This window comes from Dama dama, chromosome 6, assembly GCF_033118175.1.
Source record: "Dama dama isolate Ldn47 chromosome 6, ASM3311817v1, whole genome shotgun sequence".
In the NCBI taxonomy this organism is placed as follows: Eukaryota; Metazoa; Chordata; class Mammalia; order Artiodactyla; family Cervidae; genus Dama; species Dama dama.
Genome location: NC_083686.1, coordinates 14,943,668 through 14,961,709, shown reverse-complemented (window position 1 = coordinate 14,961,709; position 18,042 = coordinate 14,943,668). Strand labels below are relative to the sequence as shown.

At 44.6% G+C, this 18,042-nt stretch overlaps 1 protein-coding gene across 5 annotated transcripts in view; it reads left to right on the top strand.

Moving 5' to 3' along the window:
• Nucleotides 1–18,042, top strand: part of AFF1 (ALF transcription elongation factor 1) — a 192,990-nt gene that overhangs the window by 83,268 nt on the left and 91,680 nt on the right. For 3 of the 5 annotated variants that reach the window (XM_061145566.1, XM_061145562.1, XM_061145564.1), the window contains 2 exons: nucleotides 12,300–12,423; nucleotides 12,817–13,734. In XM_061145566.1, coding sequence (XP_061001549.1) covers nucleotides 12,300–12,423; nucleotides 12,817–13,734 — 1,042 coding nt within the window. The remainder of the gene's footprint in view (nucleotides 1–12,299; nucleotides 12,424–12,816; nucleotides 13,735–18,042) is intronic. The other 2 variants (XM_061145563.1, XM_061145565.1) reach the window with 1 other exon arrangement.

Genomic DNA, 18,042 nt, shown 5'->3' with positions numbered 1-18,042 from the left:
GGATTTCAGTCTTGAATGCTAAGCCTAAAGAGGGGGGCTTTCAGCAGTGGAAGAAGCCACAGACTCTGATTGGTGTTTTAAAATGATCTTTTCTAGATCTTGTATTTTCTTTGTTTTCCCCATGACTCGTTTATAACATCAATGAGAGGTTTTCCTTGTGGGATTTTTGTTGCTGATGTTTTACTCCTAGAGACAGCTTATTCTGACTTTTGTTGATTTAAAATTAAATGTGTATTTGCTATAAATGTTACTCAAGTTTTTTTTCTCCCCCTTTGGTGTAGTATACTTTTATGACTAATTAAAGCATAAAACCTGTAACATTAGCTGATAAACATACGGTGTTCGCCCAGGCAGCTTTCATGGCTGGTCTAGGAAAGAATGATGTCAGTTTCCTTCTAGGTTGAGTCATTTGATGGGTACAACAGTCTGGTAGAATTGGTTTTAGGTATCAGACCATGAATCATATTTTGTCATCAAATAATAAGGAAGATTGGCAGAATTCCACAGAATTCTGGGTTGTTTGCAACTGAGTAATGCCTGGGAGAGAATCGCTTTAGTCAAAGATGCGTTATTTTTTAAATTTATTTATTTATTTGGCTGTGCCAGGCAAATGCAGGCATGTGGGATCTAGCTTCCTGACCAGGGATCAAAACTGGGCCCCCGACATTGGGGGTGTGGTGTCTTAGCCGCTGGACTACCAGGGAAGTCTAAAGATGTGTATTAAGCATCACTTTTTGCTAAGCTCTCAGGTATAGTCCTTGTCCTTAAGGAGCTCACAGTCTAATCAGGGACATCTGTCAGACATATACAGTTCTTCTTGGTTTTGTCAATGTAAACATGGGCAGGCTGGCAGTAACAGAGGGACCCCAGAGAAAGAAGTCATTCACAGCCGGAGGTTGACAGTGGAGGTTGAGGCTAGAGGCAGTGATATTTTGGAAGGCTTTAAAAGTCAGGTTAGGAGTTCATTAGGGAACTGGCAGAGGAGGGCTGTGCTTTCTCCCAGGTCCTTGTGCCCAGAGGGTTGAGAGGCGAGGCAGGGGGCGGAAAGGGTTTTTTTTTTTTTTTTTTTGGTCCATGAGAGTTGAGACTTACCAGTAGAGGCCAAGTGGTGAAGAGGTGCTTGGCACACCCACCTATCAGCTTTAGTCCTGTAGGCTCAGAAGGCTTATCAAAGGGGTGAATAACAAGATCAGATTCATGATTTTTAAGAAAGAGGCAGCTTTGTGGAGCTGGGTAGCCCAGGATGAGAAGTGAGGAAGTCCACACAACACTTCTTTTGAATTGTGGATGCTTAATTGATTTAATGTCCCAGACTCTTTTTTTTTTTTTTTTTTAAAGTTGAGATGAATTAAATGAGGCAAGCATTAAAAACAAAACAGAACTTTTTAAGCTTGCTTGTCTGCATTCTTTCCTAGTCTGTGACCACAGCATTCTTTTAATTTGTGGCTGTAATGATACAGACGTTGACCAGCCTCATTATTTTATAGGTATGTGATGTGGTCCTTCATGGTCAGTTGAGTGTGTAAGAAGAATGGCCTGGGAATGAGGCCAGAGCTCTGGTCTGTCCTAGTACAGACCAGACTTGCAGTGGAACAGTCTGCAGCTTCTACCCGTGTGTCTGATGGGCGCAGATGTGCAGGGCCAGCCAGCAGGCCGTCAGAGGGGCGCTGATCTGTGGTCAGATCAGTGATCTTTATAACTAAAGAGGGAGTCGTAAATAACCAGTCAGGTGGCAGATTTTTCTCTAGTGAGCCTGGTGCCATGAGTCCTTTCTATGTGTCCTTTCAGTTAACTTCAGCTGAGTTCTGTCAAGGGCCTCCCAGGTGACTCAGATGGTGAAGAATCTGCCTGTAATGCAGGAGACCTGGATTTGATCCCTGGGTTGGGAAGATCCCCTGGAGAAGGGAATGGCTACCCACTCCAGTATTCTTGCCTGGAAAATTCCACAGACAGAGGAGCCTGGTGAGCTACAGTCCATGGGGTCACAAAAGAGTCACATGACTGAGCACACGTGTACACACACACACAGTCAGCATTTTAGGGAACCCCGCTCAGAGACAAAGTTTTCTGGAATTTGTCAGTAACATGTTCTCAAGTAACATTAAAAACAGATACTTTATTGGGCTTCCCTGGTGGCTCAGTGGTGAAGAATCCGCCTGCTAATGCAAGAGACACGGGCTCAATCCCTGGGTCAGGAATATCCCCTGGAGAAGGAAATGGGAGCCTAGTTCAGTGATTCCTGCCTGGGAAATCCCATGGACAGAGGAGCCTGGTGGGCTACAGTCCATGGGGTTACTAAAGAGTTGGACACTACTTCGCAAGTCAACAGCAGCAAAGTACTGCCGGCATTTTAGGGAACGCTTCTTAGAGACTGAGCTTTCTGAAATTTTTCAGTAACAGGAAGATTTTTTCTGGTTTCAAGTAACACTAAAAATGTTTAATGGCCGGATAATATTCATCGTTAAAATCTTCGAGGTTGAGAGTGATTTCTTTTCCCTGGTATGGTTTGTGTAATTGTGTCATTGACATGATGGCCTTCCTTGGTCAGTACTAGTTTTTTGTCTTTAAATGTGTTTGGAAGGTACAGACTTGGTGCACTGTATCATGGGGTGCCTTAGCTGCTCTGTCTCTTGGCCCCACTCATCCGGCTTTGGTTGGGGCAGTGCCTCCCGTCCCATATGGCTTCCCCCACAATCCCCCCTTTTTACCCCCACATCCCTTTTAAGACCAATTAGTAAGAAAGGCAAGCTCTTGTTCTTTCCCATCTACAGGGTAAAAAAAAAAAATTCCCCTCAAAATATGATTATATGATTTATTTACTTTTTATTTTTTGACTATGCTGCAGGGCTTGCAGGATCTTAGTTCCCCAACCAGGGATTGAACCTGGGCCTTCAGCAATGAAAGCTTGGAGTCCTAACCACTGGACTACCAGGGAATTCCCTCTGACTTATTAAGCACAAAATGGGTTTTAGTTGAGACAGTACTCCAAGTAAAAAATAGCAGCTGCTGGCGTTTGAACTTTAAAGCAGTCTTCAATGCAGTTTTAGGAGGAGGCGTCTATAATGCTCATTTAGCATTATCTGAGACTTAATCCAGGATCCAAAGTGAGTTTTCAGAGGTTTCAGGGAGAGTTATTGGAGAAGGGCATGGCAACCCACTCCAGTGTTCTTGCCTGGAGGATCCCATGGACAGAGGAGCCTGGTGGGCTACAATCCATAGGGTCACAGAGTCGGACACAACTGAAGCGACTTAGCGTCATGCAAAGGGAGGGTTATTGCCAAAAAGATCACCACCCCAGTATTTCTTTACTGTTGATCTTGATATTGTTATATGGTTATGCGGTTCTTTTGGTTTTAATTAGAACCTTTAATTATACAATGATTAGTGAATATTTACTTGTGAGAAGCATGTTAAAACAGAATTTTAAAGTAAGATACTCCCTAAACCCTATCCCACTACCTCCTAAACACTACCCCCTTCCCCTCCCCTCCCAATCCTGATCTGGTGTTCCTTCTGGATAGAATTTTGTATCTTTTCAGACCTTTGCTCCACATTAATATGCCTGCAGAATCACCTGGCAGATTCTTTTTTTTTTTTTTTTGGCGATTCATTTTGAAAAGTAAATTAGCATGTCTCTCATCAGAGAAGTGGAGTGAGTCATTTTATTCCCTCCAAGTTTGCCCATCCGGGGCTGTCTCAATCTAAAACTCAAAGAGTGTGCCTTTAAGGTATATAAAGTATCTTAAAGGTTGATTGAATTTTGCAAAATGGAAACACATGCAGTTCTTTCAGTATTTTAATGAGGCTGAGTGTTTTGTGGCAAGCAGTTAGTTTGAGATGATCCCCTGGGAGCTTTTCCAGGAAAACAACTGTGACATAGTGCTATTTTGTCATTTCATTTTGGCTGATGCTGAGTTTTTAAAATATAAAACCAGATTTTCTTTTAGGATTAAGTCACTGGTTTTTTGGGGTTTGTTTGTTTGTTTTTTTCTTTATATTTATTGTGTGTGTTAAGTGGTAGGGGAGGTAATGAAGGTGAAATCCTTGCAAAGTTTAGCTGAGTAATTTTTATTATGAGAAAACCTGTTGTGAATTCTTCCACGTGCACAGAGAGGGAAATGAAAACATGCTTTTTTCTTTGAGGCAAAATTTCTTCTACCTTAATACATGGAGCCACTTTGATTTCTCACTTTAAAATGTCTTTATGAGGGGGGAAGGTCTTTATGGTAAGGACAAGAGAAAGGTTGGACATTTGGTTTGTAAAGCAAGATGTGCAAACTGTTCTCTGATCCCCAGATTGTAGGAATAGAACACATGGAAACAAGAGGGCCAGAAGATGGACTTGAAAAATCAATAGGGGTGATTTTCAAACAGTGGGATTGGCCAAAAATTTTGGGTGTTTGTGTAAGATGTTAGAGAAAAATCAGAACGAACTTTTTGGGCAACCCCCAAAAGTCACTCGCACAACGAGTAAGCACCCACGCCTGCTCTCTTTTTTTGCCCATCGTCTGTGACAGAGGTCTCCACTGTCTAAGCCAGAGTCGCCTGTCTTTTGTGCATTTTGCTCTGTCCTGTGTATGTTTGAATCAGAATGGCATGGAGCTTTGAAAACAGCGAGAAGGCTCGTTCCTTTCGAGAATGAACACTCCCCGTCGATTTCCGGATTTCCCTCTTCCAGGAAGATAAAAACACAGGAGAAATGGCACTCTGGCCTCCAAGGGAGAATTAAACCTTTCAGCCTGAGTTGGTCACATCCATCACAGGGAGGTCTGTGCGAAGTGACCAGTCAAGGGTGATAAGTGGGTAGTCAGCTGTGCATGGCCTGCCCCACGGGCCCAGTTACCATGGCAGCGCCCGGTGGCATTTGGCCCCCTGCGTGCCTAACCTAGATTAGCAGCAGGGCCCGTGGGCTCAGCCCGGGGAAGGTGCTTCCAGCCAGACGACGGCAGCGCGCCCAGCATCCCAGACTCATCCCCTTCTTCCATATAGGCAGGCTCTTTTCTTCTTTTAGTGCACGGGAGCGAGAAAGAGAGGGCTCACTTCTCACCAGTCCTTCCAGAGCTGTGGTTTCTTCTTTTTATCTCGGTGTTCTAGCACATGGGCCCAGACCCCCAAGGAGAAGTGTTTGAAAGGTGGGAGTCAATGGGCCCTGACAGGCCTCAGCGTGGGGTTGACCCAGTGACTGCTTTCGGGCGCTGACTGGGCAGCTTTGACCTCCTCAGAGGTCTCCCCAACCTCTTTGGAAGTGAGCACACCCTGGCAGCTTTTGGCTTTCCCAGCTTCCTTCAGGTTCCTGGGCTCCTTCCTGATGGAGAGGGCTGGAATTCTGTCCGTGAGAGCATCTAGGATGCAGCCCACCTTAGTAATGGCTCATGGATCTCATATGTCACTGCTCGCTCTCCAGACACTGGAAATTGAAGCCTGTGGTTTCTTCCTCCATTGGTCTTTCTAGTTCGTTTAATTAAAAAAAAAAAAATGTGGTCGAGGTGGTGGTTTAATGCATTTTGCAGAAATCTTTCTGAGACATCCGCATCGAACCTTTCAGACAGTGGACAATAGCGTGTAATCCAAGAACCTGGCTGCTTGTTGTCGCTCAATTGCTCAGTCGTGTCCAACTCTTTGCGACCCCGTGGACTGTAGCCCGCCAGGCTCCTCTGTCTGTGGGATTTCTCAGGCAAGAATCCTGGAGTGGGTTGCCATTTCCTTCTCTAGGGGATCTTCCCGACCCATGAATCGAACTGGCGACTGCTACATTGGCAGGCAGCTGAGCCATCAGGGAAGCCCTAAGAACTTGGCTACTGCTAAGTAATTCCCTATCTAGGAATGGTTTTGCACACTCTTGGTGAAACTCATGAATATCTGCTGGGTGGTCAGACTTTGCACCCCGCCCCGCCCGGGGCACTTCAGCACGTGGGCTTGTTTTCGAATGCAGTCAACCGCTTCTAATCACCATGTGACTTGTTTCTCTCCCCACAGGTGGGGACTCCTGGGCTGACCAGAAAGCTGGCACCGAGGCCCTAAGAATATGGCCTAGGTCAGCCGACCAGAAGTTAATGGGAGCGGAGCCCAGGATCAGGCATATAATGGCTACTTTAGTGCAAGTTTATTTACAGCCTGTTCTTGAAAGAAATTAATGTGAAGAGCCCCTGAACACATTAGAGATGACTTGTGAATCCAGAGGTTGTTATGGGGTCAGTGACCTTAAATCTGTAAATTAAAAAAGGCTCTAACATAAGCACTGTAGCACAGTTTTTATAATTTGAAGAGCAACTTCATGCTGTCATTACCCACCTCTACCATCTCTTTTTTTCCCTTTCCCTCCCTCCTCCCTTCCTCCCATTCCCAGGGCCCACTGTTGAGTCCTTAGGCAGGGACAGACCTGTGTGAATACGTTTAACTAAACATGTGTTTTATGGCTCCAAGAGGCTCCCCCGGCAGGCATAATACCTGAATTGTTGATATGTACCTCTCTGAGATAAGGGATTATAAGGAATTATGCGTGATGCATGCATGCTAAATTCAGTTCAGTCACTCAGTCGTGTCTGACTCTTTGCGACCCCATGGACTGCAGCACTCCAGGCTTCCCTGTCCATCACCAACTCCTGGAGCTTACTCAAACTCATGTCCATCAAGTCAGTGATGCCATCCAACCATCTCATCCTCTGTCATCCCCGTCTCCTCCTGCCTTCACTCTTTCCCAGCATCAGGGTCGTCGTGCTCAGGGGTGCTCAGTCATGTCCAACTCTTGGTGATCCGCCAGGCTCCTCTGTCCTTGGGATTTCCCAGGCAAGAATCCTGAAGGTGGGTAGTCATTTCCTTCTCCAGGGGATCTTCCCAACCTAGGAATCGAACCTGTGTCTGCTGCATTGGCAGGCGGATTCTTTACCAGTGAGCCACCTGGGAAGCCCAGTAAGAAATGATGACTGCTTGTAAATGAGCACACTTTAGCATGCCTTCTTGTTCTGTGCAGCCTGAAAGCTTTGCTAGCTAAACAGTTATTCAGAGCACAGGCTTTGGTGTCAGGTGACCTGTACTTGAATTTTCAGGTCTACCATTTAATATTAACAATAGCAAGATCATCTCTGAACCTTTTTTTTTTCCCACCTGGGGAACAGAGTTAATGTCTCCTCCTCACAGAGCAGTTGTGAATATTATATAGACTGATGCGATGTCCCTAAAGCAGTGCCCGCTGATTGGCCTGTGCTAAGTGAGGGCTGTCCTTGGCTCTGCCCCTCTCAGCCTCACTGTTATTTTTCTGGGTGAGCCTGAAGCAGTTATAGAACCCCCGAAGACTGTGCTCTCTCATACTCTCCAGAGCCACATAGAAACTTGTTCAACATGCAGACTTCAGGTGCCACACCAGATTGACTCAATCAGAAACTCTGGGGGTGGGTCTCTGAGGTCTGGGTTTGAACAAGTCCTCCTGGTGCTTCTGAGGCTCACTGAAGTTTGAGTACCTCTTGTCTAATGCAGAGAGCTGTGAAGAAATCAGTGAAGGGGAACTCGTCCCTTGGTGTCTGCTGGGCGTGGTGCCGGGACCTCCTTTGACATCAAAATCCCCGGGTGCTCAAGTCCCTCATAGGAAATGACCTCCTACGGTCCCTCCAAGACTGAGAGTTCCTCATCTCCAGACACGAAGGACCAGCTGTAAGGCACTTGATGTGAATAGTGATCAAGTCTAACAAGACTGATGTAGGGATAAAGTGATGCTGTGAAAGCAAGAATGCATCCCCCCCCCCCCCACCCCTTCATGCCAGAGGAAAAACTGCCACCTTTAATTAAGAGAAATGGTAGTCAACTTGTAATTATTCAAAGGTAATTACAGAGTTTATGAATCACGTAGGACATTTACTGCTTCCTAAAATCCCCTCATTTAAAATTCTTCCATCCACCCCCTCCTTGCTGCACCTTGGTTTAAAACCAGTGATGTGTAAGATGCTGAACAATGGTTTACTCATGCTACTCACTGAGTTAATGTTTTTAAAATGTAAACTTCCCCCGATTTCAACAGGAAACCAAGAAAAAGAAGATATTCATGAGAAAATGTGCACGATGACTTTAACAAATCATTCCTTAAGCCACTGGAAACTTCGTTGTTGTTTAATCACTAAGTCTTGTCTGACTCTCTCTGCCTCCATGGACTACAGCATTCCAGCCTCCTCTGTCCTCCACTATCTCCTGGAGTTGGCTCAAGTTCACATCCATTGACTCAGTGATGCCATCCAACCATCTCATCTGCTGCTGCCCCCTCTCCTTTTGCCTTCAATCTTTCCCAGCATCAGTGTCTTTTCCAGCTGCAAACTTAATAAGTAAAAGCCAAGTAAACCAGAAAGGCACCGGTATGACTGGCAAAATCCTGTTAGTTACAAGAAAGTAGACATGCTAGAGAAAATGAGGGCTCACAGTTTACCCTGTGTTGTTCTGGGGCTTGGACTGGTCACTTCCTGTCTCTTCTGCCTTCCTCTGCCCTGCCCAGGGGCCTTGGTGAGCAAGACCCAAGAGGGAGTTGCCCAGCAGACAGTGTGGGTGAGAGTGAGTTTTCTCTCACCAAGTTTAGACCATATAAAACTCATCCTACCGGTGACACCTGGGATGGCTTTTCCCCACCTCACTATTTTGGGTTTCTTAGTTGAAGGGTAATGGTGAATAAGAAAAAAAGATACTCAAAGTTCATCTCAAAACTGACATGGAGGAATAAAAGCGCCCAATAAAGTCTTTTAAAAGCCTAAAGGAAAAAAAAAAATTTGCTCTAATATTACATATGTCTGCCAGTGAAATCTGGGTGTGGCTTTTGAACTTTTTTTTTTTTTTAAATTAATGAAGTAAAACCTTTAACTAAGCAGAATCTTTAGTAGAATTTCTTCCTGGTAGGAGATATGCGCCTCAGTTTTTGAGTCACGAGCCAGTGTTTGAAATTTTGTAAAATTGGGTTCTTCTCATTATTTATGTAGCAGCTTGTATTATTTTGGAATAAAAATCTAGAAGCATGGTAAAACCCCTAATGATCGATTTAAAATACTTTTGTAACTGTAAACCAGTGTAGCTTGTCTTCACGTGCATGCAATTGACAGGAAACTTAAGCAAGGACCCTGAGCAACCTACTAGTTTAAGGCACTGGTATTACACATGCTCAGTGTTTAATCCAGGACTGAGAATTTTGTCATTTAGGGTTCCCTTTTTTAAGAAAGGTAGCAGTTATTCAGAAGTGGGCAGAGCTCTTTTAACAGAGCCACGGGCTGTGAACACTCATAAGCAAATCAGGCTCTAGAAACTCCATTGATGTAACCAGCAGAATCAGACAAGGGAGAACCTTGCAGACACCCTTGCAGAGCTGCGTCCCCTTCTCCGTGCACCCGTGTGGGGTGTCTGTACCAGGTAGCTTTGCAGAAGAGAAGCTTGGGAGTTCAAGTTGCATCGAGGACTTGTGATATGCCCCACCCCTCCCTGCAAAAACAAAGTGGCCGTGAAGCAAGTTTGAAGGAAAAGCTGCTTTCTCATCAACCCGCTTAAACTTGGCTCCCATAGTTGGATGTTAATGCTACGTGGTTCTTTTCCTTGTTTTTCAGCCAACAAGGATCACCAAAGTCATAAAACCATTGCAGGAATTCTGGAGTGGTCAACAGGTCCAGTGCACTGCTGCCACCCAGAAATAACTCTGTCTCAAGTGTGTGAGTTTCAGATTCTCATTAAAGAAGACTCCATAAGTCAGTTTTTGGTTTAGTTTTCCTTCAGCATTTTCAGTACATTGACTCACGTAAATGGTCACATTGTTGTCCTCTTAAAATCTGATATCAAAATACCCCATCATCGAGGAAAAGTTTGTGCTGTCGTGGTCCAAGCAGGTAATTCTTTACTGCATCCCAGTGAATTGAACTGGGTAGGTTAGCCTCTACCATGCCATTCCCCTCCCCCAACCTATAGATTGAAAGGCTAGAAATAGCAGAGTCATTTTTTAGTGATTATAATTTTTTAAACACTGTTTTTACACGTGTCTTTTTAAAATTTAAAAAATTACAAGTAATACACTGTTAAGCCTAGCGACTCCTTTTAAATTAAAAAACATTGAGTGTTTAGCTTTTATGCAGAGTGCTCTGCATTAGCACCAGGAGACAGAAAAATATGAGAGGTTCTGTTATGATGGGTCTTCCTCTTTTCACGGGGAAAGGGGAAAAGAGAGGGAGAACCACATGATATATCGTTAGGTGGGTTGGAGGAAGCCTTGAGTGTGGGTGAAATTGGAGTCACTCCAGATAGTTACTGGTAGTTGGAAATCGGGGCTAGTGTATGTGGTTGAGAGAGAAGCAGAAGAAATTCATATAATGAAAATGAAAGCATCAAAGTGTGCAATATCAGTGAGAAGCAGGGAGTAGGCTGGTGTGCCTGGAATATAGAGGTGATTTGCAGGAGAATCATACTTTGTGGGTACACGGGTCCTGGAAGAATGGTTATCCTTCAGTGAAAGGGGGTTCTGGGGTTGGGGGGATTAGAACAGGGGGGTGCCCTTGACCAGATGTGTTTGGGAAATGGACATGGCTGTCAGGTAGAACGCACATGATGGGCCAGTTGGCAGGCAACGAGGTCATTTTTGGGGTCGATCTAGATCATGGGGGAGTTTTTAATGCCAAAGCAAGGGTTGAGAGTTGATTCTGTAGCAGCAAAGAGCCGTTGAACACTTAACCAGAGCCTTAGGTCAGATTTCTTTCCATGAGAAGGCTAAATTAGAGGGATGCAACATGGGGGAGGCAGGGAGACCAATAACTAGGCTCAGGTCAGGAAAATCAGAGAAGTCCTGAGAGAGACCGAGAAAGGGGGTGGAGGGGAGGGTGTCCAGCAGCAAGGCTAGAATTTTAAGGCCCATAGTGCCTTGGAGAGACAGCTGAATATTTTTAGATTTATTCAGATAATAAACTGGGGGAACGGTTCAGTAGATATGCTAAAGCACGTCTATGAGGGCAGAAGTCTTCCAATGGTTTTTTTTTTTTTCTTCAAATAATTAAAAAAAAATTTTTGGCTGTGTGTGGTCTTCCTTGTTGCGTGGTCTTTTCTCTAGCTGTGATGCGTGGGCTTCTCATTGCAGTGGCTTCTCTTATTGTGGAGCACGGGCTCTAGGGCATTTGGCCTCCAGGAGTTGTGGCTCCCGGGCCCTAGAGCACAGGCTCAGTAGTTGTGGTCCATGGGCTTCCTTGCTGCGAGGCACGTGGGATCTTCCTGGGTCAGGGATCGAACCCATGTCACTTGCATCTGGCAGGTGGATTCTTCACCACTGAGCCACCAGGGAAAGCCCCTTCTTAACAGTTCTTATTTTCATTATTCTTCCATATCACCTGTGGGGTTGGGATGGCCTGGCCTCAGTTCTGACCTAAGGCAAGCCCACTTCTGGTTTATACGCTGAAACTGCACTCTTGTGGGTTTCCATTTTTTTGTGATTTGACAGATCTTAACCCCTTTGGTGCCAGGGCTGATGATTTAGGATACATTTTTATGTGGTTTAAGTTCGGCCATCAGATTATAGGTTTCTCTGTGGTAGAGCTGACATCTAAAATCGGATTTTCCCATCCTTGACATTGAAATGAGAAATAAAAATTATCTTTTCAGGTTTACATGCTAAGACACTTCCAGGAGAGTGGGCTGAAAAGAAAGTAAATGCTGTTTTGGGTGCCTGGTAATCTTTTAATTATGAAATAAGCCCTTTGATTTTAATCTTCCAAAATGTACAATACTGATCCAGGAAAACAGCCTTTTTAAAGTTCACATCCTGCTGACTTCTTCAGATGTAAAGCTTCCACCTCTACCTGGTATTTTGCAGACTGGAAGCAAAAATATCATTAATCTTGTCTCGGTTCCCCCACTGACTATAAAAGACTGTTCCGTTTGGAGTCAGCCCTGAGCCACAAAGGCAGGCGGGCAAAATGAATGCTTAGGTTTCCAGAGCCAGGACTGGAGCTGGAGGGTCACAGCCAGTTAGTTGACTGTGGCCTTAATTTAGGAGCAGGATGAGACACTTGGGCTTTCTTTCTTTCTCTTTTTAGTATTTGTTTTTATTTATTTATTTGGCATGCAGGCTCTTTGTTTCGGCATGAGGGATCTGGTTCCCTGACCAGGAATCGAACCAGGCCCCCTGCACTGGGAACTTGGAGTCTTAGCCACTGGACCTCCAGGGAGGTCCCTTGGGCTTTCTTTAAATTATCTCTCTGTTGTCACAGCTTTCCGAGCTGTCCTTGCCTCCCTCACAAACGTGCGTACGCAGCAAGGCTTGGATACTGATAAACTTTGTTTCTGTTCTTTTGTGGCGTCTGAAGCAGCTTGTACAATGAAGACAGAAACCTGCTTCGAATTAGAGAGAAGGAAAGACGCAACCAGGAAGCTCACCAAGATAAAGAGGCATTTTCTGAAAAGATCCCCCTTTTTGGAGAGCCATACAAGGTATTTCTTGAATACGGGAAAGTCCGATTTATCAGCATGTTTGACTTTGTGTTGAAAGTGAGTCTGAACAAGGGTCGCAACTGTGGAAATAAGACATTTATCCTAGAGATTGTTTTTGAAAACAAAATATAAAAGTTCTCAACCTCATTAATCAAAATGATCAAAGTTTGTGGTTTTCTTTTGTAATGTTCGTGTCCTGTATTTAGTAATATTTGTCCATGGCAGGCTTCTCAACAGGGGAATTGAGTTGAAGTTGCATGTTAAATTCTGTGTTACACATTATATTGAGATGTTTCTTTTCTAATGGCATTATGTAACGTGGTTTACTAAATGGTGATTTCCCTTCTTGCTTTGTCCCTTAGTATCTAACTCTGCTGTCTTCTCTTTTTTCAGACAGAGAAAGGTGATGAGCTATCCAGTCGGATACAGAACATGCTGGGAAACTATGAAGAGATGAAGGAGTTCCTCAGTAGCAAGTCCCACCCCCAGCGCTTGGATGCTTCCGAAAATAGGCTGGGGAAGCCGAGATACCCTTTATTTCCTGAGAAGGGGAGCAGCATTCCACCCCACTCCTTGCACACCAGTGTCCACCACCAGCCCGTTAACACTCCTGCCTGTGGACCACTTCCTGCTGGTAACATCGGCCACCACCCAAAGATGGCACAGCCAAGAATGGAACCAATGCCAAGTCTCCACGTCAAAAGCTACGGCCCACTGGACAGCCAGCACCTGACCCAAGAGCGCCTCGGTCAGGAGGGGTACGGCTCTAGTCATCACAAAAAGGGTGACCGCAGGGCTGAGGGAGACCACTGTGCCCTGATGACAGACTCCGCTCCAGAGAGGGAGCTTTCGCCTCTCTTCTCTTTGCCTTCCCCGGTGCCCCCTTTGTCTCCTGTACATTCCAACCAGCAGACTGCTCCCAGGACGCAGGGAAGCGGCAAAGTTCCCAGCAGTAGCAGTAGCAGTAAAGGCTACTGCCTGGCCAAGTCTCCCAAGGACCTCGCGGTAAAGGTGCATGATAAGGAGACCCCTCAAGACGGCACAGTGACAGTGGCCAGCCTCGGGGCAGCCCCTCAGCCACCTTCTCAGACTTTCCCCCCGCCCTCCCTCCCCTCAAAAAGCCTTGCAATGCAGCAAAAGCCCACGGCTTATGTCCGGCCCATGGACGGTCAAGACCAGGCTCCTAGCGAGTCTCCTGAACTGAAACCTCTGCCGGAGGAGTACCGGCAGCAGACCTTTGAGAAATCAGACTTAAAAGTGCCTGCCAAAGCCAAGCTCACAAAGCTGAAAATGCCTTCTCAGTCAGTCGAGGTGAGTGGAAGTTCATATCTGGGGCGATTCCTGCGGGAAGGAAGATCTGAGGGGTAGTGTTCTGGAGGTTTCGGGGCAGGGGTGTCTGTGGCCTTTGTAGAGGGAGATTCCTTCCTGGCTTTAGGATCTTGTTGCATACAGGAAACTCAGGTCCGAGGTGGATTACTGATGACAGATATTGAAATGTGATTTGTGGGAGGTTTTGAAAAATCTTTTTATTGAGCCATGATTTACATACAGTAAAATGTAGAGCTGGTTAGAGGACAGTTACTCTGTTTTGAAAAATGTGTACACCTGATAAATGTATATACCTATACAACCCGGAACCCAGTCAAGGCAGAGAACAGTTCTATCATGAAAGTTTCAGAAAGGTTTTGAGCTGTCTTGGATATTTTTGACTTTGTGGGGCAGGGGCATTGACTTCATTAAAGAAAATATAAAGAAAACAATTGTTTTGGTTGATACATGCTCTGCCCCAGTTAGTTCTTCCTCAGATCCAAACCATAAAAACAAGAGGTCAAAATGTTGAAGGCAATGTATTAATTTTTAAAGATTTGTTCCCTGTAAATTGTAAGAAACTTTGAAACTAAATTTCTGTTTTATTTTATTTACCACCTACAAAAGAAGAGTGGGGGTGTGGTGACATCTCATTTGAGAGTGAGTCACAAATATAATACAGAATGTTATTCAACGATGGCTTTTTGACGAAACCAAAACACTCTTTTTCAATAAAGAAAAAATTCATTTTCTGCTCTTTTGACAAACGGCAGTGTGGTGCTTGAATGAGGAGAATCAGGGCACCCGTCCTAGCACTGCAGTTCTAAATTAGCAGCAGTTATTCAAGTTCACATTCGTAGGGCAAAGTGAAATGTTTGAAGTCAATTTGTTTTAGCACTTATCTGTTAAGGTAAAGCCTGTGGTTCAGTTGCATGTATAGACATTCTAATTTGCAAACCCATTGCTCAAAGACTTGTGTGTGCACCCAGATACCAGTGTTGGAAGGTTTTAAAAAAAAAAGACTCCAGGATCCTCAGCTGGAAAGATAACCCTTATCTTGAAGGAAGAAAATCTGTTTCTTTGGGACTTCAGCTTGTAGTTTAGAAGAGGTTAGGATTCTGGCCATAGTTAACTCTTGAGCTGGAGTGTCTCTGGATATCTTCGAAATGTGACTGGTTTGCAGGCTGAAGAAAAATTAGAAATGGCTGGGGGCCGGGGAGGTGGTCGGAGAGGATGGCAGAACTTTCCCTTTAACCCTGTAAGTTATACACATTCACTGCTGTGAGGCATTTATTGAACATTTTGTGCTGGGATGAGCGGTGGGGAAGGGCAGAGAATGAAGGTGGAGAAGAATAGAGGTCCTTCCTCCTGTGGTCAGTCATGTCTGACTTATGGTGATCCTGTGAACTGTGGCCCACCAAGCTCTTCTGTCCATGGGATTATCTAGGCAAGAATACTGGAGTGAGTTACCATTTCCTCCTCTAGGGGATCTTCCCGACCCAGGGTTTGAACCCATGTCTCCTGCATCTCCTCCATTGCAGGCGGATCCTTAACCACTGGGGAAACCCCTATGATCAGTCAGCCCTCCTTATAATTCAGAAAGAATGTATTGGAATTTTCTTTGCTTTATTTATCAAATAAGGTCTGTTATATTTTCCTAGTTTTTTAAAAAAGGTAAGTGGACAATTTGACTTTTTTTTTTCCTTCCAAAAGAAAACTAAGCAACTAAATTTGCTTTAAAACAATTTTAAGACAAATTAGCAAATATTTGCATTGTCTACCAAATGCCCAATCATATGGGTAAGCCCAGAGTGGGTCCCTGCCCCAGAGAGAAGACAGGCTAGTGTGAAGGTCAGCCTGTACACATGACAACAGTTCAAAAACTGTCTGCTACTAGGTGCATCTCAGAGGAAGTCTCAAACTTCAGCCTTAAGATTGTGAGCCCACGTAAATTCAGCCAGCAGGTTTTCCTGTAGACTTTTTAGGTGAGAGGATGGCAGATAACATTTTGCGTTCTTGGTTTAAAAAAAAAAAAAAAAAAAAGATAAGGCCAGTTGAGATGTCTCCAGGGTCTTAAAACTCCTTGGACTTAACACATATTTCAAACATAGGACCGCATTAGGTGGCCCTTGCATATTTTCTTTTTAACTTGTTTTTAATTGGGTCATGGCTTTACAGGGTTGTATTGGTTTCTGCCTTAAAACAACACGAATCAGCCGTAAGTGTACATATTCTTGCATATTTTCTGAGTGGACGTTTTTGGACTGAACGAAATCCTCCATAGATTTGGTGATAAGAGAATGGGATTTTCTTTTTTTTTTTTTTTAATCTGCTATCAGCAAATGAGTAGAGGTAAACATTTGGTCTTCAGCCTCTGTTTGTAGTCAGCCTTCATTTTAACGTGGTAGCTCCGTCCGGCCTCTGAGCAGGGCTGTCAGGCCAGTGGCTGCTGTGATGCCCACTGTCTTGGAGCCTTTGGGCGGCGTGGGTGGCATAGGAGGATGGGGCTGAGGCTCGGGCAGATGGAGGGCTCTGGGCAAAGAACTTGTAATGAAGGGGAGTCAGTCTGGGGAGCAGGAATGCTGGTGCTCTCTGGCTAGAGTTTAGATTTGTTTTTAGCTCTTTTAAGTAAGATCTTGCATTTCACAGACTTACTATTTATTTTCAGTTCGTAGACCCAATAAGATGACAATACTTTCTGGTTTTTAAGACATATAGATTGGATTTAAAAATCTCAAATTTTAGTATTCTGGTGAACCAAAGAAAAGCATAGAGGGTGGGGGACAGGAAAGAAAAGCAGGGAGCTAACCCCAGAGCAGGTAAACTCTGAATGTAGAACAAGAAAATAAGCAACCTCTTGGGCTGTTTGTGGCCGTGGTGCAGAAGCGCAGAGAATACCAGGGCAGAAGGGGAAGTTGGCTGTTGATAGAGCTACGGGAAGGGACATGGGCATGGCTAAGTGGTTTTCCTTTATTTGCTGAATTTGTCCTAAGGCAGGTTGGAGGAGGTTTCCTTTCCTGGCTTTCTGAAAGTGTGAGGGTTTTGCGGTTTGTTTCTTTGTTCCCCCTTCCTTACTGCTTCCATCAAACCGTGTTGTTAAAAACGGACCTAAATGGGAAAGTCATCTCGTCTGCCTGGAGTCCTTAATTCTCAAACCACGTGCATATGTATGAGTTCTTTACTAATGTCTGTCCTTCCATTTCATGGGAAACACTGAGTTTGTATAGTTTAGTTGGTTCTCCTAGAAGATGGTATTCCTTCTGGGATGAGTCATGCTCACTGTTAAAACTTAGTCTCTCCTAAAATCCTACAGGGAAAAAAGTTACCACCGGGTCAACATTTGGACTAAACAGAGGCCAGAACACACAGTCTGTGCTGGGTTTTTCTCTGCGATGTTGGCTTTAGTCTTATGTCAACTGGAAGATGTATAGCGGCTTGAAATGACCCATCTGAGGGTACAGCCAGAACTCTGCCGTCTCGTGTGGATGCCTTCCAGCTGTAGAGTTGCCACATCAGAGATGGAGCTGCCCAGATGGAAGGCTGAGATTCCTTTCTAGTGCATTTCTACCTGAAGGGAACAAATGAGAGTGAGAGGAAAACCAAGGCATCTCTGTGTGAGTGTTCCTAAGCGTGGACCTTGGGCTGGAGGAGCTGTGCTTAGAGGCAGGACTGATGAAACACATTTTACTGAAAGGGAGAATTAGAGTAAACGGAGGTAGGCATGTTAAATTGTATACTGGATTCAGAATATTAGAATCTCATATATATTAAAAAACCTACAGCCCTTTCATTTTGCAAATAAAGCATAGAACGGTGAAGGCACTTAATTTTGCTACAGTTTAGTTAGTAGCAGAGCAGTTTAGCTAGTAGAACTAACTACTCAGTTCTAACTAAACTCTCAGTTCTACCATCTTTCTACTTCTGCTTTTTATATCTGCATGGAGCAAAGTAAGGAAATCAGATAAGATATCTCTCAGTCTTTTCGACTCTTTTCCACCCCATGAACTGTAGCCCACCAGGCTCCTCTGTCCATGGGATTCTCCAGGCAAGAATACTGGAGTGGGTTGCCATTTCCTTCTCCAGGGGATCTTCCCTGCCCAGAGATGGAACCCAGGTCTCCCACATTGCAGGCAGATTCTTTACCATCTGAGCCACCAAGGAAGCCCCAAGTCAGAATGAGAAGTAAATCAGAAAGAGAAAAGCAAATACTGTGTATTAATGCATATATATGGAATCTAGAAAAACGGTACAGGTGAACCTGTTTGCAGGGCAGGAATAGACGTGCAGACAGGGAGAATGGATGTGTGAGGG